This window comes from Heptranchias perlo, chromosome 7 (genome assembly GCF_035084215.1).
Source record: "Heptranchias perlo isolate sHepPer1 chromosome 7, sHepPer1.hap1, whole genome shotgun sequence".
In the NCBI taxonomy this organism is placed as follows: Eukaryota; Metazoa; Chordata; class Chondrichthyes; order Hexanchiformes; family Hexanchidae; genus Heptranchias; species Heptranchias perlo.
Window position 1 is genome coordinate 7759901 of NC_090331.1, and position 27635 is coordinate 7787535.

The window sequence follows — 27635 nt, forward strand, 5'->3', positions numbered from 1 at the left end:
GGAGAGGAGGGGGCAATAGGAGCGGTCAGTGAGGATACCCAGTCGCGGGGAGAGGAGGGGGCAATAGGAGCGGTCAGTGAGGATACACAGCCTCAGGGAGAGGAGGGGGCAATAGGAGCGGTCAGTGAGGATACCCAGTCGCGGGGAGAGGAGGGGGCAATAGGAGCGGTCAGTGAGGATACCCAGCCCCAGGGAGAGGAGGGGGCAATAGGAGCGGTCAGTGAGGATACCCAGCCTCGGGGAGAGGAGGGGTAATAGGAGCGGTCAGTGAGGATACCCAGCCCCAGGGAGAGGAGGGGTAATAGGAGCGGTCAGTGAGAACACCCAGCCTCAGGGAGAGGAGGGGGGCAATAGAAGCGGTCAGTGAGGATTCCCAGAACCAGGGAGAGGAGGGGGGCAATAGGAGCGGTCAGTGAGGATACTCAGCCTCGGGGAGAGGAGGGGGCAATAGGAGCGGTCAGTGAGGATACCCAGTCGCGGGGAGAGGAGGGGGCAATAGGAGCGGTCAGTGAGGATACCCAGTCGCGGGGAGAGGAGGGGGCAATAGGAGCGGTCAGTGAGGATACACAGCCTCAGGGAGAGGAGGGGGCAATAGGAGCGGTCAGTGAGGATACCCAGTCGCGGGGAGAGGAGGGGGCAATAGGAGCGGTCAGTGAGGATTCCCAGCCCCAGGGAGAGGAGGGGGCAATAGGAGCGGTCAGTGAGGATACCCAGTCGCGGGGAGAGGAGGGGGCAATAGGAGCGGTCAGTGAGGATACACAGCCTCAGGGAGAGGAGGGGGCAATAGGAGCGGTCAGTGAGGATACCCAGCCCCAGGGAGAGGAGGGGGCAATAGGAGCGGTCAGTGAGGATACCCAGCCCCAGGGAGAGGAGGGGGCAATAGGAGCGGTCAGTGAGGATACCCAGCCCCAGGGAGAGGAGGGGGCAATAGGAGCGGTCAGTGAGGATACCCAGCCCCAGGGAGAGGAGGGGGCAATAGGAGCGGTCAGTGAGGATACCCAGCCCCAGGGAGAGGAGGGGGCAATAGGAGCGGTCAGTGAGGATACCCAGCCCCAGGGAGAGGAGGGGGCAATAGGAGCGGTCAGTGAGAACACCCAGCCCCAGGGAGAGGAGGGGGGCAATAGGAGCGGTCAGTGAGGATACCCAGTCGCGGGGAGAGGAGGGGGCAATAGGAGCGGTCAGTGAGGATACCCAGTCGCGGGGAGAGGAGGGGGCAATAGGAGCGGTCAGTGAGGATACCCAGCCTCGGGGAGAGGAGGGGTAATAGGAGCGGTCAGTGAGGATACCAAGCCCCAGGGAGAGGAGGGGTAATAGGAGCGGTCAGTGAGAACACCCAGCCTCAGGGAGAGGAGGGGGGCAATAGAAGCGGTCAGTGAGGATTCCCAGAACCAGGGAGAGGAGGGGGGCAATAGGAGCGGTCAGTGAGGATACTCAGCCTCGGGGAGAGGAGGGGGCAATAGGAGCGGTCAGTGAGGATACCCAGTCGCGGGGAGAGGAGGGGGCAATAGGAGCGGTCAGTGAGGATACCCAGTCGCGGGGAGAGGAGGGGGCAATAGGAGCGGTCAGTGAGGATACCCAGTCGCGGGGAGAGGAGGGGGCAATAGGAGCGGTCAGTGAGGATTCCCAGTCGCGGGGAGAGGAGGGGGCAATAGGAGCGGTCAGTGAGGATACACAGCCTCAGGGAGAGGAGGGGGCAATAGGAGCGGTCAGTGAGGATACCCAGTCGCGGGGAGAGGAGGGGGCAATAGGAGCGGTCAGTGAGGATACACAGCCTCAGGGAGAGGAGGGGGCAATAGGAGCGGTCAGTGAGGATACCCAGCCCCAGGGAGAGGAGGGGGCAATAGGAGCGGTCAGTGAGGATACCCAGCCCCAGGGAGAGGAGGGGGCAATAGGAGCGGTCAGTGAGGATACCCAGCCCCAGGGAGAGGAGGGGGCAATAGGAGCGGTCAGTGAGGATACCCAGCCCCAGGGAGAGGAGGGGGCAATAGGAGCGGTCAGTGAGGATACCCAGCCCCAGGGAGAGGAGGGGGCAATAGGAGCGGTCAGTGAGGATACCCAGCCCCAGGGAGAGGAGGGGGCAATAGGAGCGGTCAGTGAGAACACCCAGCCCCAGGGAGAGGAGGGGGGCAATAGGAGCGGTCAGTGAGGATACCCAGTCGCGGGGAGAGGAGGGGGCAATAGGAGCGGTCAGTGAGGATACCCAGTCGCGGGGAGAGGAGGGGGCAATAGGAGCGGTCAGTGAGGATTCCCAGCCCCAGGGAGAGGAGGGGGGCAATAGGAGTGGTCAGTGACGATACCCTGCCCCAGGGAGAGGAGGGGGCAATAGGAGCGGTCAGTGAGGATACCCTGCCCCAGGGAGAGGAGGGGGTCAGTAGGAGCGGTCAGTGAGGATATCCAACGTCGGGGAGAGGAGGGGGGCAAAGTCAGCCCCCGTCTGGACACCAAGACCCTCTCCTTTTCCTCAATGGGATTCCCCCTCCATCTGCAGGGGGGGGCTAATTTCAAACAGATTTTTTTGGGAACATTTCCCCACTAGGATCAGTTCGACTTAAAGAGATTCCATTGCCCCCTCTCCTCAGCCTCCAATTTAACCCCAATCCGCTGCTCCCCGATTTACCCGGACTCTGCGCCCTGCACCCTCCCCACTCCCCACAATCCCAATTACAAAGTGATCCATCCCCTCTGACCAGGACTGATCGCTCAGGCTGAGCTGCGAGTCCCCACAAACCACAGGCTCAGATCCACAACTTTAAATCAAAACAAAACAAAGAAATTTCCTCTCCCAGTTTCAACAGATTGAAGGTCTGGGCCACACAGCCCGAGTTCAGCCCACTTACCATTTTAAATGTCTTTATTCTCTCTCTCCGAGCTGGTCGGTGTAGGATGAGAGACTGTACAGAACCAACCACTTCAAACTAGGAACAATAGGGAACGAGGCACAGGGAGAAACAACGGAATCCAGCTGTCCCGGGACCCTATTTATACAGCTGTTCACGTCACAGGATGGGGATTGCTTTAAAAAATATTACAGCAATCAAAATGACTAAATGCTGCAAGTATATGAGCGAGGTTAGTGGGAACGTGAATAGCAAAGCCATTCCACTGTGACAAGAGGGAGGGGGGGGAAAAGCAGCCCTTGCAAAAAGGTGGTTGTGCGTATTCTCATTATGCAAAAGATACTAAACAAAGGTGTATTAACAAGGTGGTTTGCACATGCCAATGAGGTAGATTAGCCTCTCCTGTGACTCAAACGGAACAATTGGTTTACGGGTGCAATTCATACTTTGTTTTTTCAGACAGGCAAAAATGTTGAAAGATAGGAAAAGAAGAGGGAAAGAGAGTGAATGAAAGAAAGACAGAACGAGTGAGAAAGAAAAATAGAACGGAAGAGTGAGAGAATGAAAGACAGAAAGAGAGAAAGGAAACGAGAAAGATAGAAAGAGAGAAAGACAGAAAGAAAATTGAGAGAGAAAGACAGAAAGAAAGAGAGAAAGGACAAGAGAAAGCTTGAGAGAATGAAAGACAGAAAGATAGAAAGAGAGAAAGAAAGAGAGAGGAAGAAAGAAAGATTGAGAGAATGAAAGAGAGAAAGATAGAAAGAGAGAAAGAAAGAGAGAGGAAGAAAGAAAGAAAGATGGTGGAGTTATATGAGAGGAATAGGGACATCTTAGTGAAACAAGAATAAAGGAAGGACTTTAATGGAACTGTAAATATATAAATATACATACATACATTTCAGAACTGGGACCCTCTGGAGTGGTAGTGAGATTGAGAGGGAGAGGCAGGTCAAAAACAGGAACACTTACCAACTCAAACCCATCAGCACAGGCAGACCCTTCCTCCCCAGGGAGAGCAGCTCACTTCCACCTCCAAACCCAGGCACAACACAGGGCTCGTCACAGTCATCCGATTGGCAAATTATTTACTTTCCCCCGCACTTAAAATGTACTTTCCTCCCATGTTTTTTCCATTAAGTCCCCCCTTTCCCTCCTGAAGATGCCCACTCCTTTGGCATACAGTTCCACACGGACCTTCCAGTACCCCCTCTCCTGAAGGTGCTGACTCCTTTTGGGGTACAGTTCCACAGGCACTAGACATCCTCCAGTACCCCCTCTCCTACCACTGCCACTCCGGTTGAGATCAACTAATACAGCACAGACTCGGGACTGAACCTAGGAACATCCTTGTCTGTGTTACTCAGTCACTCATTGTCTCAACCAACTGAACATACAACTCCCCCCCCCACAGCTAAACTTCTGTTTGTCTCCCGTTCCCCCTCCTCTCTTTTCCGGACTGAGTGAGTTGTGCCAGGGTTCAGTTCCATAGGCACTAACAGCCTTCCTGTACCTCGCCCATATGGCCATTAATCAAATATGCATTTAGGTGTCAGCCATGACTCAATGGGTAGCACTCTCACCTACAGAGTCAAGAAGGTAGTGGGTTCAAGTCCCACTCCAGAGACCTTGAGCACATAATCTAGGCTAACACTGCAATCAGTGCAGTACTGAGGGAGTGCTGTGCTGCCGAAGGTGCTGCCTTTCAGACGAGATGTTAAACTGAGGCTCCGTCCGCCCTCTTAGGTGGACGTAAAAGATCCCATGGCACTATTTCGAAGAGGAGTGGGGGAGTTCTCCCTGGTGTCTGGTCAATTTTTATCCCTCAACCAAAATCACTAAAAAACAGATTATCTGGTCGTTATCACTTTGTTGTTTGTGGAGCTTGCTGTGCGCAAATTGGCTGCTGTGTTTCCTACATTACAAAAGTACACCATTGGCTGGAAAGCGCTTTGGGACGTCCTGAGGTCTTGAATAGGCGCTATATAAATGCAAGTTCTTTCTTTCTTTAGACGGTGTGTGTTGGCAAGCTATTACGTTGTGGAAAGCATTAATTCCCAGTCCTATACCATCCTCGCCCAACATCCACCCAGATGCATTTTTGGCCAACTTCTCCCTAGTCCAGATTTCCATTGGCATCCCAGCTGAGGTCTGCTCAGGCAGTGTAGGCCAGAGATTGAACCCAGGCCCTTCCTTTATCCATATGGTTGAAAGAAAAAGCCTTGCATTTATACAGTGCCTTTCAACAAGCTCAGGACATCCCAAAGTGCCTTACAGCCAATGAAATACTTTTGAAGTGTAATCACTGTTGTAATGTAGGAAACACAGCAGCCAATTTGCACACGGCAAGATCCCACAAACAGCAGTGATAACAACTAGATAATCTGATTTTAGTGAAGGGATAAATATTGGCCCAGGACACCTCCACTGCTCTTCTATCAAGATAGTGCCATGGGATCTTTTACATCCACCTGAAAGGGCAGATGGGGCCTTGAGTTTAACATCTCATCTGAAAGAACACACCTACTACCAGTGCAGCACTCCCTCCATACTGCACTGGGAGTGTCAGCCCAGATTTTATGCTCAAGTCTCTGGAGTGGGACTTGAACCCACAACCTTCTGATTCAAAGGTAAGAGTGTGGGCCACTGAGCCACATCTGGCACCTGATACTGGTTGAGTATCACACCAGTGAATATATTGACCCACTGAGCCATCCAGCTGCCCAGATTATCCCTGTCAGTTGACACCTACAGTTTTACCCTGTACTTTCCCGTGTTCCTCGACAGCCAACAACCGTGTGTTTGGTGAGTAACTCCATAAGGGCTGGAATCAAAAAAAGGGACAATTGTGTTTAAGATGTCTTGCAGTTGCAAAAGCAGATGACAAGCCCATCGTCCCCCAGAGCATTGACCTCACCCTCCTCTACAAATCCCGTCACGGCCTGTCTCCATCCTACCTCCACTCTTCCACCCACCCCATCTACATCCCCCACTCACTCCCATCGCTGGTCCGCTGAAGGCTTCACTCTTTCCCAGGTTGCTTAGCCGCAGTGCCCTCATTCACCTCGCCCCACACTCAGGAACTCTGCACCGCCACCTCTCTCCCCACCTTCAAAAGGCCTCCTTAAAACCTACTTCTTTGATAGGGCTTTCCAGTCAACACCCCCCTGACTGCTTACTCCTGCTTCGGTCTGACCCACACCCATGAAGTGCAGTGGGACCTGTCGCAACGTTATAGAAATGCAAGTCATTGATATTGAAAATCTGACATCTAGGAGTTGTCCAATGTTGACAGCTCTGGATTCAAAGTGCTCTCAACGCTCGCCCGGTTGAAAGAAATTAATTTTCTTTTACACCTCTTTTCCCCATTCACACCACATTGTTCAGCTCATACAAAACTCTGCTGCCCGTATCCTAACTCACGCCAAGTCCCGTTCACCCCCTGTGCTCGCTGACCTACATCGGCTCCCTGTCCGGCAACGCCTCGATTTTAAAATTCTCATCCTTGTTTCCAAATCCCTCCGTGGCCCTCGCCCCCTCCCTATCTCTGTGACCTCCTCCAGCCCTACAACCCTCAGCGATCTCTGCGCTCCTCCAGTTTTGGACTCTTGCGCATCCCTGAGTTCCATCGCTCCACCGTTGGCGGCCGTGCCTTCAGCTGTCAAGGCCCTAAGCTCTGGAAATCCCCCCATAAACCTCTCTACCTCTCCACCTCCCCCTCCTCCTTTAAGACCCTTCTTAAAACCTGTCTCTTTGACCAAGCTTTTGGTCACCTGTCCTAACATCTCCTCATGTGGCTCAGTATCAAATTTTGTCTGATAACACTCTCGTGAAGCGCTTTGGGATGTTATAGGCGCTATATAAATGCAAGTTGTTGTTGAGTCCTTTCTCCCCTCGCATCAGAGTGCACTTTCACAATGGCAGCATCGACAGACACTCTGCTTTTGGTATCATCAGCCACAGAAACCTTGAAATCTCTCTCACTGTCGGGAGCCTTCTGGCACTGCCTCTCCCTGCTCCCTCCACCCCCTCCCCCCAACCCCCTCACTCCCTCACCAGAGGGCTTAACGTTCCTGGAACGTGTCCAGCTATAAATGCCTTTCGTTTCCCCGCCCTTCCCCACGTTGTATTCCATTGGCATCAGCCCCTGCTCTCTCCCGACCCCCCCCCACCTCTCCTCCCCCCGCTCACCAGACCAGCTCTTTGCACCTCTCGGAGGCTTTGCATATATCACAATCGGATTTGCAAATGATTTTAATCTTTCGTAGAAATGGAAAATGCAAAACTATTTGGGGAAATGAAAACAATGTATCCCAGTGGCTCAACTAGCAAAGATGTGGACAAATAAATGTGTGCTGTATGCCGAATATGGCCACCAAAGCAGTCAGCCTTAGTCATAGAATACTGCACAGAATGAGGTCATTCGGCCCATCGTGTCTGTGCCGGCTCTTTGAAAGAGCTATTCAATTAGTCCCACTCCCCCTGGCCTTTTCCTCATAGCCCTGCAAATTTTTTGGAAGCTTGAAAGCTCAGACTGCAGCTATCGTGGGTCTGGGGACCACTGTGGAACGGGGCTTCCAGGGCGTCACAGCACTCCGGCAATCCGTTCTCCAGCCGATCACCAGGAGTGCTGAGGCACCGCCCCGGGAGAGCGTCAGTGGCGCCATGGCAGTCGGGCCTGCTGTCCTCTCTCAGGACGACAGCCTTCCTGCTCCCACCCCCTGCCACTCCGCCAGTGCCCCCTTGTTGTTGCCTGTCAGCCAGCCAGGCCGGGCTGCTGCAGCCCAGGCTGCGATGGTGCAGTCTGAAGCCGGGCCCTGCCGGCCCAGAGCTGCTCGAGGTCGTCCTCCAAGGCCATCTGCGCGCTCCTCCATTGAAGGCCAGGAGCCCCCCCCCACCACCCATGCTCCAGCCACTGGGGAAGCACCTCGTAGGAGCACCAGGATAGGGTAAAGACACACGGACAACAGGCACTAAGGGAATGAGCAAAGGTGAATAGTTCTGTTACGTTTGCATAATTTCCTTTATTAATCCATAAATGAGACTTTGAATTTGCAATTGGTGGTGGTTTTTATTTATGCAATGAGCTAAGGTGGACACCAATGTGTAATCAGATGGAGGACGATTTGTCTAATGGAAGCAGAAAGGTGGGGAGTGTAGGACTGTTGGTGAGTTGGGGGATGTAGTTGACATTATTGATAGCGGGCACGGATCAGGCGAGCACGCAGAGCCCTTGCAGACAAGGCGTGTGGTTCCTGTTGCACCCTCGCGTCTTCCTCCTCTTCCTCTTCCGGCTCCACCCCCTCCTCCTCCTCCTCACCCACCACCTCTTGCTCAGGTTCTTCTCCAATCATTGGTGGCAAAGGCTGGTCCCTCATGATGGCGAGGTTGTGCAGCATGCAGCAGACCACCACGAGTCTGCCCACCCGCTCAGGGGAGTACTGCAGGGCTCCTCCAGACCGGTCCAGGCAGCGGAAGCGTTGTTTGCGGAGGCCTATGGTGTGCTCCACGATGTTGCGTGTGGCAGCGTGGCTCTCACTATAGGCCTGCTGTGCACGTGAGCGTGAGTTTCTGACCGGAGTCATGAGCCACGGCATGAGGGGATAGCCCTTGTCGCCCAGTAGCCAGCCTTTGACTAGCTGAGGTGGGTGAAAGATAGCTGGCACGTTGGACTGCCACATAACGAAGGCGTCGTGACACCTCCATGATTTGATGCGTGTGATCGCACACCGGCTGCACATTGAGGGAGTGGAGGCCCTTTCAGTTGACGAAGACGGCCGAGTTGAAATGCGGAACACGCAGGGCAATGTGCACGCAGTCAATGGCACCCTGCACCATGGGGAAGCCCAGCAATGCGGGCGAACCCCCGTGCTCGCTCGTTCTGCTTGTCTCTGTGGAGAGGGAAGGTGATGAACCTGTTCCTCATGTGGTACAGTGTGTCTGTGACCCCCCTTATGCAGCAGTGCACTGCATACCGCAAGATGTTGCACATGTCGCTGGCAGAGGCCTGAAAAGACCCTGAACCGTAGAAATTCAGCACCACGGTGGCCTTCACAGCCACCGGCAATGCTGAATGAGGGAGATGAATGCGTGGCTCAAAGATTGGTGTGGGAGAAGTGGGTTTCGATTCATGGGGCACTGGTACCAGAACTGGGGAAAGAGAGAGCTGTTCCATTGGGACGGACTACACCTGGACCATGCTGGGACCAGAGTTCTAGCAAATCGAATAACTAGGGATGTAGATAGGACTTTAAACTAAATAAGGGGGGGGGAGGGTCCCGGTGGAGAGAAATCTAGAATGCTAAAGAGAAAAGACAAGGAAGCAGCGCAGGAAAGTGATTGGGGTAAGGATAACCAGATTGTGTCAGGAAGGGACAGAGCGTACAAACAAAAGAGTGCACTAACAAATAGGGTCCGGGTAAGAAAAAATAGTAAGACAAATAGGGCCAGAGTACATAAAAATGTTAAGATGTCTAAAAATATTAAAAAGGCAAATCTTTCTGGCGCAAAAACACAAAAGGAAAAACGCCCCAACCATGGCTAACAAAAGAAATTAAGGATAGAATTAGATCCAAAGAGGAGTCAAATAAAGTTGCCAGAAAAAGTAGCAAGCCTGAGGACTGGGAGCAGTTTAGAATTCAGCAAAAAAGGACCAAGAGGTTGATTAAGAGGGGAAAAATAGAGTATGAGAGTAAACTTGCACGGAATATAAAAGTGGACTGTAAAAGCTTCTACATGTATGTAAAAAGAAAAAGATTAGTGAAGACAAATGTAGGTCCCTTACAGTCATAAACGGGAGAATTTATAATGGGGAACAAGGAAATGGCAGAGCAATTAAACAAATACTTTGGTTCTGTCTTCACAGAAGAGGACACAAATAACTTCCCAGAAATACGAGGGAACCAAGGGTCTAGTGAGAAGGAGGAATTAAAGGAAATTAGTATTAGTAAAAAAATAGTGCTGGAGAAATTAATGGGACTGAAAGCCGATAAATCCCCAGGACCTGATAATCTGCATCCCAGAGTATTAAAAGAGGTAGCCATGGAAATAGTGGATGCATTGGTGATCATCTTCCAAAATTCTATAGTTTATAGAACAGTTCCTGCAGATTGGAGGGTGTCAAATGTAACCCCACTATTTAAAAAAGGAGGGAGAGAGAAAACAGGGAACCACAGACCGGTTAGCCTAACATCAGTAGTAGGGAAAATGCTAGAGTCTATTATAAAGGATGTGATAACAGGACACTTAGAAAATATCAACAGGATTAGACAAAGTCAACATCGATTTATGAAAGGGAAATCATGTTTGACAAACCTACTAGAGTTTTTTGAGGATGTAACTGGTAGGATAGATAAGGGAGAACCAGTGGATGTGGTGTATTTGGATTTTCAGAAGGCCTTTGATAAAGTCCCACATATGAGGTTAGTGTGCAAAATTAAAGCACATGGGATTGGGGGGAATATACTGGCATGGATTGAAAATTGGTTAACAGACAGGAAACAGAGAGTAGGAATAAATAGGTCTTTTTCGGGTAGCAGGCAGTGACTAGTGGGGTACCGTAGGGATCAGTGCTTGGGCCCCAGCTATTCACAATCTATATCAATGATTTGGATGAGGGAACCAAATGTAATATTTCCAAGTTTGCTGACGACACAAAACTAGGTGGGATCGTGAGTTGTGAGGAGGATGCAAAGAGGCTTCAAGGCGATTTAGACAAGTTGAGTGAGTGGGCAAATACATGGCAGATGCAGTATAACGTGGATAAATGTGAAGTTATCCACTTCGAAAGGAAAAACAAAAAGGCAGAGTATTATTTAAATGGTGATAGATTGGGAAATGTTGATGTACAAAGGGACCTGGGTGTCCTTGTGCACCAGTCACTGAAAGCAAATATGCAAATGCAGCAAGCAGTTGGGAAGGCAAATGGTATGTTGGCCTTCATTGCAAGAGGATTTGAGTACAGGAGCAAGGATGTCTTACTGCAGTTATACAGGGCCTCGGTGAGACCACACCTGGAGTGTTGCGTGCAGTTTTGGTCTCCTTAGCTAAGAAAGGATAAATTTGCCATGGAGGGAATGCAGCGAAGGTTCACCAGACTGATTCCTGGGATGGCAGGCCTGTCATATGAGGAGAGATTGGGTCGACTCGGCCTGTATTCACTAGAGAATAAGAGGGGATCGCATCGAAATGTATAAAATTCTGACAGATGTTTCCCCTGGCTGGGGGCTCTAGAACGAGGGGTCACAGTCTCAGGATATGGGGTAGGACATTTAGGACTAAGATGAGGAGAAATTTCTTCACTCAGAGGGTGGTGAACCTGTGGAATTCCCTACACAGAAGGCTGTGGAGGCCAAGTCACTGAATATATCTAAGAAGGAGCTAGATAGGTTTCTAGACACAAAAGGCATCAAGGGGTGTGGGGAGAGAGCGAGAATGTGGTATTGAGATAGAGGATCAGCCATGATCATATTGAATGGCGGAGCAGGCTCGAGGGGCCGAATGGCCTCCTCCTGCTCCTATTTTCTGTTTCCTATGTTTCCCATGTCCTTGCCCTGCTCTGAGGCTGCAGTTGTGGCCGCACCAGTTGACAGATTTTGGTCACGGCTCCCTTGGTGAACCTCAGGCGTCAGATGCAATCCTCCTCAGTCATATTGAGGTAAGAGAATTGGTCTTGGAAGGCCCTCATTGGGTAGGGCCTCCTGCTCAGTGCCCTGGGCCTCCTCGTCCTCCATCTCCTCGCAGCTTGACCTGCTGGGCGTGGCCTCTCTGCCTGCTCCCAGTCCTGCTCAATGCCCAGTGGGAGCCCGAGCAGACATAAGAACATAAGAAATAGGAGCAGGAGTAGGCCAATCGGCCCCTCGAGCCTGCTCCGCCATTCAATAAGATCATGGCTGATCTGATCCTAACCTCAAATCTAAATTCATGTCCAATTTCCTGCCCGCTCCCCGTAACCCCTAATTCCCTTTACTTCTAGGAAACTGTCTATTTCTGTTTTAAATTTATTTAATGATGTAGCTTCCACAGCTTCCTGGGGCAGCAAATTCCACAGACCTACTACCCTCTGAGTGAAGAAGTTTCTCCTCATCTCAGTTTTGAAAGAGCAGCCCCTTATTCTAAGATTATGCCCCCTAGTTCCAGTTTCACCCATCCTTGGGAACATCCTTACCGCATCCACCCGATCAAGCCCCTTCACAATCTTATATGTTTCAATAAGATCGCCTCTCATTCTTCTGAACTCCAATGAGTAGAGTCCCAATCTACTCAACCTCTCCTCATATGTCCACCCCCTCATCCCCGGGATTAACCGAGTGAACCTTCTTTGTACTGCCTCGAGAGCAAGTATGTCTTTTCTTAAGTATGGACACCAAAACTGTATGCAGTATTCCAGGTGCGGTCTCACCAATACCTTATATAACTGCAGCAATATCTCCCTGTTTTTATATTCTATCCCCCTAGCAATAAAAGCCAACATTCCGTTGGCTTTCTTGATCACCTGCTGTACCTGCATACTAACTTTTTGATTTTCTTGCACTAGGACCCCCAGATCCCTTTGTACTGCAGTACTTTCCAGTTTCTCGCCATTAAGATAATAACTTGCTCTCTGATTTTTCCTGCCAAAGTGCATAACCTCACATTTTCCAATATTGTATTGCATCTGCCAAATCTCCACCCACTCACCCAGCCTGTCTATATCCCCTTGTAGGTTTTTTATGTCCTCTTCACTCTCTACTTTCCCTCCCATGTTTGTATCATCTGCAAACTTTGATATGTTACACTCGGTCCCCTCCTCCAAATCGTTAATATAGATTGTAAAGAGTTGGGGACCCAGCACCAACCCCTGCGGAACACCACTGGCTACTGGTTGCCAGTCCGAGAATGAACCATTTACCCCAACTCTCTGCTTCCTGTTAGATAACCAATCCTCCACCCATGCCAGAATATTACCCCCAATCCAGTGATTCTTTATCTTGAGCAATAATCTTTTATGTGGCACCTTGTCAAATGCCTTCTGGAAGTCTAAATACACTATGTCCACTGGTTCCCCTTTATCCACCCTGCACGTTATGTCCTCAAAGAACTCTAGCAAATTTGTCAGACATGACTTCCCTTTCGTAAAGCCATGCTGACTTTGTCCTGTTAAATTATGTTTATCTAAATGTTCTGCTACTGTCTCCTTAATAATAGACTCCAAAATTTTACCCACCACAGATGTTAGGCTAACTGGTCTATAATTTCCAGCCTTCTGCCTACTACCCTTTTTAAATAAGGGTGTTACATTAGCAGTTTTCCAATCTGCCGGGACCTTTGCCGAGTCCAGAGAATTTTGGAAAATTATTACCAAAGCATCCACAATCCCTACTGCCACTTCCCTCAAGACCCTAGGATGTAAGCCATCAGGTCCAGGGGATTTATCTGCCTTGAGTCCCATTAATTTACTGAGTACCAATTCCTTAGTGATTTTAATCATATTTAGCTCCTCCCCCCCTAGAGCCCCCTGTTTGTCCAGTGTTGGGATATTCTTAGTATCCTCTACTGTAAAGACTGAAACAAAATATTTGATCAGCATTTTTGCCATCTCCATGTTTCCCACCATTAATTTCCCGGTCTCATCCTCTAAGGGACCTACGTTTGCCTTAGCCACCCTTTTTCTTTTTATATAACTGTAGAAACTCTTGCTATCTGTTTTTATATTTTTGGCTAATTTATTTTCATAATCTATCTTCCCTTTCTTAATCAATCCTTTAGTTACTTTTTGCTGTCTTTTGAAGGCTTCCCAATCTTCTATCCTCCCACTAAGTTTGGCTACCTTATATGTCCTTGTTTTTAGTCGGATACGATCTTAAATTTCTTTACTTAGCCACGGATGGCTGTCATTTCTTTTACACCCTTTTTTCCTCAGTGGAATATATATTTTTTGAAAGTTGTAAAATAACTCCTTAAATGAACTCCACTGCTCATGTACCGTCTTACCCGTCTTACCGCCCATGGTTGCCAGGAATGTTGTTCAACCACAGTTGTAACTTTCCGAACTGTAAAGCAGTACCTGCCAAACCACTCTCAAATGTAGTCTAGAAACTCTCAGTAAGTGTAGGGAGCTTCAAAAAACACTTCCTATTCCACCAGCAGCCAGAAGCAATAATCCAGCAACTAACCTGCAACACCTGCATGGTCCCTTTTATCTAGCGCTGGTGGGGGGTCCACCAGGCACTGTAAGACATGTTCAGATGGTTGGGATTAAGACTGTGCGTTGAGTTGAGCGTTAAGGTCCAAAATGGTGTCTATCACTTTAAATCAGCATTGCACACTGATTGCACGCATTTTCTCCCTACTTTACACGCATCCAGCGTTCGGTAGGTGTGCCTGCGCTAACTCCTATACCAAGATGGCGTCCGGCGCACGTCACGCTGGAAACGTGCGTACGCATCCAAGACGCCATCTTGGATGTCAGAGAGAACGTGTAGCGCCGAAACAACGGGCGCTACATGGGCCAATTTAGCGCCCACTGTACCATAAGGTTTAGATTAGCTATGGAAAAGGACAAGGAGCAATCCAGAGTAAAAATACTTGATTGGAGGAGAGCCAATTTCAGTGGGTTGAGAACGGATCTGGCCCGGGTAAATTGGAATCAAAGATTGGCAGGCAAAACTGTAATCGAACAATTGTAATTGAGCAATGGGCGGCCTTTAAAGAGGAGATGGTTCGGGTACAGTCTAGGTACATTCCCACGACGGGGAAAGGTAGGGCAACTAAAGCCAGAACTCCTTGGATGACAAAAGAGATAGAGAGTAAGATGAAGCAGAAAAAGGGGGCGCATAACAGATGTCAGGTTGACAATACAAGTGAGAACTAGGCTGAATATTGAAAGTGAGGTGAGAGTGACTGCCCTCGACATCAAGGCACCAAAGGCTATGGGCCCCGACAACATCCCGGCTGTAGTGCTGAAGACTTGTGCTCCAGAACTAGCTGCGCCTCTAGCCAAGCTGTTCCATTACAGCTACAATACTGGCATCTACCTGACAATGTGGAAAGTTGCCCAGGTATGTCCTGTCCACAAGAAGCAGGACACATCCAATCCGGCCAATTACCACCCCATCAGTCTACTCTCAATCATCAGCAAAGTGATGGAAGGTGTCGTCGACAGTGCTATCAAGCGGCACTTACTCACCAAAAACCTGCTCACCGATGCTCAGTTTGGGTTCCGCCAGGACCATTTGGCTCCAGACCTCATTACAGACTTGGTCCAAATATGGACAAAAGAGCTGAATTCCAGAGGTGAGGTGAGAGTGACTGCCCTTGATATCAAGGTAGCATTTGACCGAGTGCGGCACCAAGGAGTCCGAGTAAAATTGAAGTCAATGGGAATCAGGGGGAAAACTCTCCAGTGGCTGGAGTCATACCTAGCGCAAAGGAAGATGGTAGTGGTTGTTGGAGGCCCCAGGACATTGCTGCAGGAGTTCCTCAGGGCAGTGTCCTAGGCCCAACCATCTTCAGCTGCTTCATCAATGACCTTCCCTCCATCATAAGGTCAGAAATGGGGATGTTCGCTGATGATTGCACAGTGTTCAGTTCCATTCACAACCCCTCAGATAATGAAGCAGTCTGTGCAGCAAGACCTGGACAACATCCAGGCTTGGGCCGATAAGCGGCAAGTAACATTCGTGCCAGACAAGTGCCAGGCAATGACCATCTCCAACACGAGAGAGTCTAATCACCTCCCCTTGACATTCAATGGCATTACCATCGCCAAATCCCCCACCATCAACATCCTGGGGGTCGCCATTGACCAGAAACTTAACTGGACCAGCCATATAAATACTGTGGCTACGAGAGCAGGTCAGAGGCTGGGTATTTCTGTGGCGAGTGACTCACCTCCTGACTCCCCAAAGCCTTTCCACCATCTACAAGGCACAAGTCAGGAGTGTGATGGAATACTCTCCACTTGCCTGGATGAGTGCAGCTCCAACAACACTCAAGAAGCTCGACACCATCCAGGACAAAGTAGCCTGCTTGATTGGCACCTCATACACCACCCTAAACGTTCACTCCCTACACCACCAGCGCACAGTGACTGCAGTGTGTACCATCCACAGGACGCACTGCAGCAATTCGCCAAGGCTTCTTCAACAGCACTTCCCAAACCCGCGACCTCTACCACCTAGAAGGACAAGAGCAGCAGGCACATGGGAACAACACCACCTGCACGCTCCCCTCCAAGTCACACACCATCCCGACTTGGAAATATATCGCCGTTCCTTCATCGTCGCTGGTTCAAAATCCTGGAACTCCCTTCCTAACAGCACTGTGGGAGAACCGTCACCACACGGACTGCAGCCGTTCAAGAAGGCGGCTCATCACCACCTTCTCAAGGGCAATTAGGGATGGGCAATAAATGCCGGCCTCGATAGCAACGCCCACGTCCCATGAACAAATAAAAAAAAAGAAAAAGAAAATAAGAGGGGCAAAGGGAAAGTATGAGAATAGACTGGCGGCCAACATAAAAGGGAATCCAAAAATATTCCATGTAAATAGTAAACGGGTAGTATGAGGAGGATTGGGACCAATTCGGGACCAAAAAGGAGATCTATGCTTGGAGGCAGAGGGCATGGCCGAGGTACTAAATGAATACTTTGCAACTGTCTTTACCAAGGAAGAAGATGCTGCCAGAGTCTCAGTAAAAGAAGATGTAGTTGAGATACTGGATGGGCTAAAAATTGATAAAGATGAGGTACCAGAAAGGCTAGCTGTACTTAAAGTAAATATCTCACCTGGTCCGGATGAGATGCATCCTAGGTTGCTGAGGGAAGTAAGGGTGGAAATTGCAGAGGTGCTGGCCATAATCTTCCAAACATCCTTAGATACAGGGGTGGTGCAAGAGAACTGGAGAATTGCAAATGTTACACCCTTATTCAAAAAAGGGTGTAAGGATAAACCCAGTAACTACAGGCCAGTCAGTTTAACCTCGGTGGTGGGGAAACTTTTAGAAACGATAATCTGGGACAGAATTAACAGTCACTTGGACAAGTGTGGATTAATTAGGGAAAGCCAGTACGGATTTGTTAAAGGCAAATCGTATTTAACTAACTTGATTGAGTTTTTTGAGGCGGTAACAGAGAGGGTCGATGAGGGCAATGCGGTTGATGTGGTGTATATGGACTTTCAAAAGATGTTTGTTAAAATGCCGCATAATAGGCTTGTCATCAAAGTTGAAGCCCATGGAATAAAAGGGGCAGCGGCAGCATGGATACGAAATTGGCTAAGTGTCAGGAAACAGAGAGTAGTGGTGAACGGTTGTTTTTCAGACTGGAGGGAGGTGTACAGTGGTGTTCCCCAGGGGTCGGTACTAGGACCACTGCTTTTCTTGATATATATTAATGACTTGGACTTGGGTGTACAGGGCACAATTTCAAAATTTGCAGATGACACAAAACTTGGAAGTGTAGTGAACAATTAGGAAGGTGAAGAGAAACTACGAAATTAAATTTCAAGGAATATAAAAAGAAAAAGTAAAATATTCTACAGACACATAAATAACAAAAGAAAAATCAGGATAGGGATAGGGCCACTGAGGGATAAACACAATAAACTCACAGGTAATGACAGCAAAATGGCAGAAATATTAAATAATTACTTTGCCTCAGTATTTACCAGAGAGACTAACATGGTGGGCAGGACATTAGAAGAAGAGATCAAAAAAGGTATAAAGACATTTAAGATAGAAAGGGGGGAGATAATTGATAAACTAATCAAACTTAGAGAGGATAAAACCCCTGATCCGGATGGATTGCATCCACGCATATTAAAAGAAGTTAGGGAAGAGATAGCAGAGGCACTATTACATATATATAAACATTCATTAGAAAAGGGAATAGTGCCAGAGGACTGGCGGACAGATAATGTTATTCCTGTATTTACAAAGGGACATAGAACCAGTCCAGGCCAATATCGACCGGTTAGCTTAACGTCGGTGGTAGGAAAGATAATGGAATCTTTACTCAAAGATGTAATGGAAAAACATCTAGAAACCGAAAATATAATAAAGAATAGTCAGCATGGATTTCAGAAGGGAAGGTCATGCTTGACCAACCTTATTGAATTCTTTGAAGAAGTAATAGAAGGAATAGGCAGTAGATGTAATATATTTGGATTTTCAAAAGGTCTTCGATAAGATACCGCATTGTAGACTCATGACTAAGGTCAGAGCATGTGGAGTCAGGGGACAAGTAGCAGAATGGATAGCAAGCTGGCTATAAAACAGAAAACAGAGAGTAGGGGGTTAAAGGCAGTTACTCAGACTGGCAAAAGGTGGGAAGTGGTGTTCCCCAAGGATTGGTGCTGGGACCACTGTTGTTTACCATATAGATAAATGATTTGGACTCGGGAATCGGAAGTACAATTTCAAAATTTGCGGTCAACACCAAATTGGGGGGTGTAGTTAATACTGAGAAGGACTGCGACAAAATACAGGAAAACATTAATAAACTTGCAGAATGGGCGTGTAATTGGCAAATGAATTTCAATATAGATAAGTGTGAGGTGGTACATTTTGGTAGGAAGAATAAGGAGGCCACATACTGCTTGGATAATAAGAGTCTAAATGTGGTAGAGGAACAGAGGGATCTGGGGGTACAGATACACAAATCACTAAAAGTAGCGACGCAGGTTAATAAGGCCATAAAAAAAGCAAACCAATCACTGGGGTTCATTTCTAGAGGGATAGAATTGAAAAGCAGAGAAGTTATGTTAAACTTGTATAGAACCTTGGTTAGACCACACTTGGAGTACGGTGAACAGTTCTGGTCTCCATATTATAGAAAGGATATAGAGGCACTGGAGAAGGTGCAAAACAAATTTAATAGGATGATAACAGAACTGAGAGGTTATACCTTTCAGGAAAGATGGAGCAGGCTGGGGCTCCTTTCTCTAGAAAAGTTAAGACTGAGGGGTGACCTGATAGAGGTCTTTAAGATTATGAAAGGGTTTGATAGGGTAGACGTAGAGAAGATGTTTCCACTTGTGGGGGAGACCAGAACTAGGGGCCATAAATATAAGATAGTCACTAATAAATCCAATAGGGAATTCAGGAGAAACTTCTTTACCCAGAGAGTGGTGAGAATGTGGAACTCGCTACCACAAGGAGTAGTTGAGGTGAATAACATAGATACATTTAAGGGGAAGCTAGATAAACACATGAGGGAGAAAGGAATAGAAGGGGATATGTTGATAGGGTGAGATGAAGTGGGGAGGGAGGAGGTGCATGTGGAGTATAAACACCGGCATGGACCAGTCCCGTTTCTGTGCTGTACATTCTATGTAATTCTGTGTAAAACCACCCATGGCGCTTCACAGGAGCGTTGTCGGACAAAATTTGACACTGACCCACATAAGGAGATATTAGGACAGGAGACCAAAAGCTTGGTCAAAGAGGTAGGTTTTAAGTTGGGTCTTAAAGGAGGAGAGAGAGGCGGAGAGGTTTAGGGAGGGAATTCCAGAGCTTGGGACCTAGGCACCTGAAGGCACGGCCGCCAACGGTGGAGCAATGAAAATCGGGGATGTGCAAGAGACCAGAATTGGAGGAGTGCAGAGATCTCGTTGGGTTGTAGGGTTGGAGGAGGAAACAGAAATAGGAAGGAGTGAGGCCATAGAGAGATTTAAGAAACAATCATGAGTATTTTAAAATCGAGGCGCTGCCAGACCGTGATCCAATGTAGTTCAGCAAGCACAGGGGTGATGGGTGATCGGGACTTGGTGTGAGTTAAAATATGGTCAGCAGAGTTTTGTGTGAGTTCAAGTTTACAGAGGGTACAAGATGGGAGGCCGGCCAGGAGAGCATTGGAATTGTCAAGTCTAGAGGTAACAAAGGCACGGATGAGGGTTTCAGCAGCAGATGAGCTGAGGCAGGGGCAGGGATGGATGATGTTACGGAGGTGGAAGCAGGCGGTCTTGGTGATGGAGAGGAACTGCAGGAGAATTATAATCTCTAGCTTGCCCATTATAGCTTCTGCACGGAACCAATTAACTGGCGGGGAAGGTCTTATGTAGAAGACTCTCAATTCAAGGTTCATGCATCATATTTGGGGAGTTGACTTTCTGCCTGATGTGGAATGAGACACACAGACCAGGGAAAGCTCCTGGTTCACTATGCTGAGTTAGCTGAGCTCAGTTATAGTAAAGCCACGATAAGTAGCCTCAAAACCACCAGAGCCTTGGGGAGGGGAAGTAATCAGCGAGGTTCCTGCTCCCATTTGCTATCCAAGGGCCTCTGCCGCGATTCCTTCCACAGTCGAATAGCCCGACAACACTCAAGTGTCCAGACTCAAACGTGAAGAACGTCCACTTGCATGAGGTGAATGGACGGTGGCCGGCTGGAGCCCATGACCAGCTGCTCCCCTTCGATAGGGCCATGGGGGGGGGGGGGGGCCTTTCACATCGGCCGGAACCCCTGGACTATGCAGGTGGGGCATCACTTTAAGCACTTGCTTGGAGAATTTCAGGGTGTTCTGCCTTTCCTTAATGGTTGGGTGAGGTGTGTATACAGGCCGGTGATAAAGAAAACCCCCTCAGCTGAGATGGTGGGCAATGAATATGTCTCCTGAACAGTCATTGTAAGACCTGAGGGGCAAAAAATAGAGGGTTTCTTCGCAATGGAAAGCTCCGCAACTGTTGTAGTGCCTTATAGTTGCCACAGTGGGGCGCTGTAACAGGCAGTTGTAGTACCTGATGCCAGCCACTAGGCGGTACCGTGCTGAAAAGTCACCATGGTAACTGCACTGCGCCGCCATGTGGCCAGAGTGGGTATTACATCACACCTCAGTATTCCAGTCGACGAGCAGGGAACATAGGAAAGAGGAGCAGGAGTAGGCCATCCGGCCCCTCGAGCCTGCTCCGCCGTTCAATAAGATCGTGGCTGATCTACGACCTCAACTCCACTTTCCTGCCCGATCCCCGTATCCCTTGATTCCCCTGGAGTCCAAAAATCTATCCATCTCAGCCTTGAATATACTCAGTTATAGTCCAGCAATTTTATTTTAAATTCACAAGCTTTCGGAGGCTTCCTCAGGTGAACGCTGTTGGAACGTTGTTGTTCACCTGAGGAAGGAGGAAGCCTCCGAAAGCTTGTGAATTTAAAATAAAATTGCTGGACTATAACTTGGTGTTGTAAAATTGTTTACAATTGTCAACCCCAGTCCATCACCGGCATCTCCACATCTTGAATATACTCAATGACTCAGCATCCACAGCCCGCTGGGTTAGAGAATTCCAAAGATTCACAACCCTCTGAGTGAAGAAATTCCTCCTCATCTCAGTCTTAAATGGCCGACCCCTTGTCCTGAGACTATGCCCCCTAGTTCTAGACTCTCCAGCCATGGGAAACAACCTCTCAGCATTCACCCTGTCAAGCCCCCTCAGAATCTTGTATGTTTCAATGAGATCACCTCTCATTCTTCTAAACACCAGCGAGTATAGGCCCATTCTACTCAACCTGTCCTCATAGGACAACCCTCTCAGCCCAGGAATTAATCTAGTGAACCTTCATTGCACCACCTCCAAAGCAAGTCTATCCTTCCTTTGGTAAGGAGACCAAAACTCGCACACAGTACTCTAGATGAGGTCTCACCAAAGCCCTGTACAATTGTAGTAAGACTTCCTTACTCTTGTACTCCAACCCCCCTTGAGGGGATAGGGAACTATGGTAGTAAGAAAGTGCTTGAATATTGAAGATATCAAGGGAAGTGGAAGTAATAGCTCTGTTGACAATCATTCTACTTTGCAGAATCAGACAAGCTCAATGGATCTAGCATTGCAAGGCAATGGGGCTTCTTAATATGGGCACGATTGGGCCTCATCACCAAGGTCAAAGTTCTTGTAGTGGGCACAATACGCAGCAGCTGAACACAATCGCAAGTCCCCAAGTTATTGTGTTGATCTTTTGTGCAATAACACCAAAATAAAGGCCAGGACGGGACGGGATCAGAAGTGTGTTTAGCCGCATTCACACAGTCGAAAGCTGAATGCTGTCTTTCCCGCTCTGCTGCAAAGTGCAATCAAATACAACAAAAAGAGCAGCAAATTCAGAAGTCTCCAGAATAAAAAAATAAGAAAAATCCTGCGGAAGCTGGAAATCTGAAATAAAAACAGAAAATGCTGGAAAACACTCAGCAGGTCAGACAGCATCTGTGGAGAGAGAAACACAGTCAACATTTCAGGACAGACACAAAAAATCCCCCAGAAATACTAGAGAACCAAGGGTCTGGCGAGAATGAGGAACTGAAAAAAATTAGTATTAGTAAAAAAATAGAACTAGAGAAATTAATGGGACTGAAAGTCGATAAATCCCAAGGACCTGATGATCTACATCCCAGGGTTTTGGAAGAGGTGGCTATAGAGATAGTGGATGCATTGGTTGTCATCTTCCAAAATTCTATAGATTCTGGAACGGTTCCTGCAGATTGGAGGGTGGCAAATGTAACCCCCACTATTTAAGAAAGGAGGGAGAGAAAAGAGGGAATTACAGACCAGTTAACCTGACATCAGTAGTAGGGAAAATGCTAGAATCTATTATAAAGGATGTGATAACAGGACACTTAGAAAATAATAATAGGATTTGACAGAGTCAACATGGATTTATGAAAGGAAAATCATGTTTGACGATCCTATTGGAGTTCTTTGAGGATATAACTAGTAGAATAGATAAGGGGGAACCAGTGGATGTGGTGTATTTGGATTTTCAGAAGGCTTTCGATAAGGTCCCACATAAGAGGTTGGTGAACAAAGTTAGAGCACATGGAATTGGGGGTAATATACTGGCATGGATTGAGAATTGGTTAACAGACAGAAAACAGAGAGTAGGAATAAACAGGTCTTTTTCAGGTTGGCAGACTGTGACTAGTGGGGTACCGCAGGGATCGGTGCTTGGGCCCCAGCTATTCACAATCTATATCAATGATTTGGATGAGGGGACCAAATGTAATATTTCCAAGTTTGCTGATGACACAAAACTGGGTGGGAATGTGAGTTGTGAGGAGAATGCGAAGAGGCTTCAAGGGGATATAGACAGGCTAAGTGAGTGGGCAAGAACATGGCAGATGGAATATAATGTGGAAAAATGTGAAGTTTTCCACTTTGGTAGGAAAAACAGAAATGCAGAGTATTTTCTAAATGGTGAGAGATTGGGAAATGTTGATGTTCAAAGGGACCTGGGTGTACATGAGTCACTGAAAGCTAACATGCAGGTGCAGCAAGTAATTAGGATGGCAAATGGTATGTTGGCCTTTATTACAAGAGGATCTGAGTACAGGAGTAAAGATGTCTCACTGCAATTATACAGGGCCTTGGTGAGACCGCATCTGGAGTATTGTGTACAATTTTGGTCTCCTTACCTAAGAAAGGATACACTTGCCATAGAGGGAGTGCAACAAAGGTTCACCAGACTGATTCCTGGGATGGTGGGATTGTCATATGAGGAGAGACTACATAGAAAAAAAAACATAGAACATAGAACATAGAAAATAGGAGCAAGAGGAGGCCATTTGGCCCTTCGGGCCTGCTCCGCCATTCAAAATGATCATGGCTGATCGTCTAACTCAGTACCCTGTTCCCGCTTTTTCCTCATATCCCTTGATCCCTTTAGCATTAAGAAATATATCTATCTCCTTCTTGAATACATCTAATGACTTGGCCTCCACTGCCTTCTGTGGGAGAGAATTTCACAGGTTCACCACCCTCTGAGTGAAGAAATTTCTCCTCATCTCGATTCCAAGTGGCATACCCCGTATCCTGAGACTGTGACCCCTGGTTCTGGACTCCCCAGCCATCGGGAACAACCTCCCTGCATCTAGTCTGTCTAGTCCTGTTAGAATTTTATATGTTTTGATGAGATCACCTCTCATTCTTCTAAACTCTAGTGAATATAGTAAACAATTTTACAACACCAAGTTATAGTCCAGCAATTTTATTTTAAATTCACAAGCTTTCGGAGACTTCCTCCTTCCTCAGGTAAATGTTCAGGATCTCCTTGAAGCCTACGCATTTATACATATAGAACAATATATGGTGTTTACAGACTGCCCCTGCAACTGCCCGTTGCCAAGGCAATCACCGTGTTCAGACAGAGAGGTGTCACCTGCAGAACCCCCGAATACACATTCAACAAAAAAACAAACAGGAAAAAAAAACAGAGAAGAAAAACAGAGAGGCAGAAACATCCGGAAGGCAGAGAGAGCCAGCAAATGACCCATTATATTAAAAACAGATAACATTTGTTCGCTGGTGGGGTAACGTGTAGCGTGACATGAACCCAAGATCCCGGTTGAGGCCGTCCTCATGGGTGCGGAACTTGGCTATCAATTTCTGCTCGACGATTTTGCGTTGTCGTGTGTCTCGAAGGCCGCCTTGGAGTACGCTTACCCGAAGGTCGGTGGATGAATGTCCATGACTGCTGAAGTGTTCCCCGACTGGGAGGGAACCCTCCTGTTTGGCGATTGTTGCGCGGTGTCCGTTCATCCGTTGTCGCAGCGTCTGCATGGTCTCGCCAATGTACCATGCTCTGGGGCATCCTTTCCTGCAACGTATGAGGTAGACAACGTTGGCCGAGTCACAGGAGTATGAACCATGCACCTGGTGGGTGGTGTCCTCTCGTGTGATGGTGGTATCTGTGTCGATGATCTGGCATGTCTTGCAGAGGTTACCGTGGCAGGGTTGTGTGGCGTCGTGGACGCTGTTCTCTTGAAAGCTAGGTAATTTGCTGCGAACGATGGTCTGTTTGAGGTTGGGTGGCTGTTTAAAGGCGAGTAGTGGAGGTGTGGGGATGGCCATAGCGAGGTGTTTGTCCTCATTGATGACATGTTGAAGGCTGCGGAGAACATGGCGTAGTTTCTCCGCTCCGGGGAAGTACTGGACGACAAAGGGTACTCTGTTGGTTGCGTCCCGTGTTAGTCTCCTGAGGAGGTCTATGCGATTTTTTGCTGTGGCCCGTCGGAACTGTCGATCGATGAGTCGAGCGTCATATCCCGTTCTTACTAGTGAATATAGGCCTAGTCGACCCAATCTCTCCCCATTCGTCAGTCCTGCCATCCCAGGAATCAGTCTGGTAAACCTTCATTGCACTCCCTCCATGGCAAGGACATCCTTCCTCAGATAAGGAGACCAAAACTGCACACAATACTCCAGATGTGGTCTCACCAAGGCCCTATATAACTGCAGAAAGACATCCCTGCTCCTGTACTCAAATCCTCTTGCAATGAAGGCCAACATACCATTCGCCTTCCTAACTGCTTGCTGCACCTGAATGCTCGCTTTCAGCGACTGGTGTACAAGGACACCCAGGACTCGTTGCACCTCCCCTTTTCCCAATCTATCACCATTCAGATAATAATCCGTCTTTCTGTTTTTACAACCAAAGTGGATAACCTCACATTTATCCACGTTATACTGCATCTGCCATGTTCTTGCCCACTCACCCAACTTGTCTAAATCACATTGGAGCCTCTTTGCATTCTCCTCACAGCTCACATTCCACCCCAGCTTTGTGTCGTCTGCAAACTTGGAAATGTTACATTTAGTTCCCTCATCCAAATCATTGATATATATTGTGAATAGCTGGGGCCCAACCACTGATCCCTGCAGTACCCCACTAGTCACTGCCTGCCACCCGAAAAAGACCCGTTTATTCCTACTCTCTGTTTCCTGTCTGTCAACCAATTCTCATTCCATGCCAGTATATTCCCCCAATCCCATGTGCTTTAAATTTGCATACTGACCTCTTGTGTGGGACCTTATCAAAAGCCTTCTGAAAATCCAAATACACCACATCCACTGGTTCTCCCCTATCTATTCCACTAGTTACATCCTCAAAAAACTCCAGTAGATTTGTTAAGCATGATTTCCCTTTCATAAACCCATGCTGACTTTGTCCAATCCCGCTAATGCCCTCCAAATGTTCTGTTATCACATCTTTTATAATAGACTCTAGCATTTTCCCCACTACTGATGTTAGGCTAACTGGTCTGTAATTCCCTGTTTTTTTTCTCCCTCCTTTTTAAATAGTGGGGTTACATTTGCCACCCTCCAATCTGTAGGAACTGTTCCAGTCTGTAGAATTTTGGAAGATGATCACCAATGCATCCACTATTTCCAGGGCCACTTCCTTTTATACTTTGGGGTGTAGATTATCAGGCCCTGGGGATTTGTCAGCCTTTAGCCCCATTAATTTCCCTAGCACTATTTTTTTACTAATACTGGTTTCCTTCAGTTCCTCCCTCTCACTGGACCCTTGGTCCCGAACATTTCCGGGAGGTTATTTGTGTCCTCCTTTGTGAAGACAGAACCAAAGTATGTGTTTAATTGTTCTGCCATTTCTTTGTTCCCCATTATAATTTCCCCCATTTCTGACTGTAAGGGACCTACATTTGTCTTCACTAATCTTTTTGTCTTGACATATTTATTGAAGCTTTTACAGTCAGTTTTTATGTTTCCTGCTAGTTTACTTCCATACTCTATTTTTCCCCTCTTAATCAATCTCTTTGTCCTCCTTTGCTGAATTCGGAACTGCTCCCAATCCTCTGGCTTGCCGCTTTTTCTGGCAATTTTATATTTTTCCTCTGTGGATCTAATACTATCCCTAATTTCTTTTGTAAGCCACGGTTGAGCCACCTTTCCTGTTTTATTTTTGCACCAGACAGGAATGAATAATTATTGTAATTCCTGCACACGTTCTTTAAATATTAGCCATTGCCTATCCACCGTCATCCCTTTTAGTAAAGTTCCCCAATCTATCATAGCCAACTCGCACCTCATACTTTTGTAATTTTCTTTATTTAGATTCAGGACCCTAGTTTCGGATTCAACTACTTCACTCTCCATTTTAATGAGGATTTCTATCATGTTATGGTCGCTCTTCCCTAAGGGACCCCGCACAACAAGATTGTTAATTAATCCTTTCTCATTGCACAATACACAGTCTAGGATCGCCTGTTCTCTAGTTGGTCTAGAAATCCATCACGTACACACTTCAGGAATTCCTCCCCCACAGTATTATTGCTAATTTGGTTTGACCAATCTATATGTAGATTAAAGTCACCCACGATTATAATTGTACCCCTCTTGCATGCGTCTCTAATTTCCTGTTTAATGCCCTCCACTACATCTCCACTACTGTTTGGGGGCCTACAGAAAACCCCCACCAACGTTTTCTGCCCCTTGGTGTTTCTTAGCTCCACCCATACAGATTCCACATGGTGATTTTCCGAGCCAATATCCTTCCTCACTATTGCATTGATTTCCTCCTTTACTAACAATGCTACCCCCACCTCCTTTCCCTTTTTGCCTGTCCTTCCTAAATATTGAATGCCCCTGGATGTTCAGTTCCCATCCTTGGTCACCCTGCAGCCATGTCTCCGTAATCGCAACTATATCATAACCGTTAATATCTATCTGCGCTGTTAATTCATCTAGCTTATTGCGAATGCTCCATGCATTAAGACACAATGGAGGGAGAATTGGATAGGGCCTGTTTTTGGGCGGGAGCAGCACGATCCGCTATTACTCCCTGTGCAATGGTCCCTGCGCAGGCAGGACGAGATTTTCATCAGGCCTGAGGACTTACCTGCAATCTGCGTTGGAAATCATGCAATCTGCACTTTCCACCAGCAGGTGGAGCTCCAATCTCTTAAAGGCAGGCTGTCTGTTAGAAATCTCTTAAAGGTAGCTGATACCTGTTATTTGCTGAATATAACAGCCTGCTGTCTGCATGGAGTCTGAACGGAGATCAGACATTGCACACGTAAAGCACAGATGCAGATCCCT

The 27635-nt window shown here is 47.8% G+C and overlaps 1 protein-coding gene across 3 annotated transcripts in view; it reads right to left on the bottom strand.

Moving 5' to 3' along the window:
• The window catches only part of LOC137323499 (tubulin alpha chain-like), a 122244-nt gene that overhangs the window by 13678 nt on the left and 80931 nt on the right, over positions 1 to 27635 (bottom strand). Inside the window, exon 1 of one of the 3 annotated variants that reach the window (XM_067987020.1) lies at positions 2838 to 2973. The exons of the other annotated variants lie outside the window; for them this stretch is intronic. Coding sequence (XP_067843121.1) covers positions 2838 to 2840 — 3 coding nt within the window. The 5' untranslated portion in view covers positions 2841 to 2973. Of the gene's footprint in view, positions 1 to 2837; positions 2974 to 27635 lie in introns of those variants that run through there. 3 annotated transcript variants of the gene reach the window in all.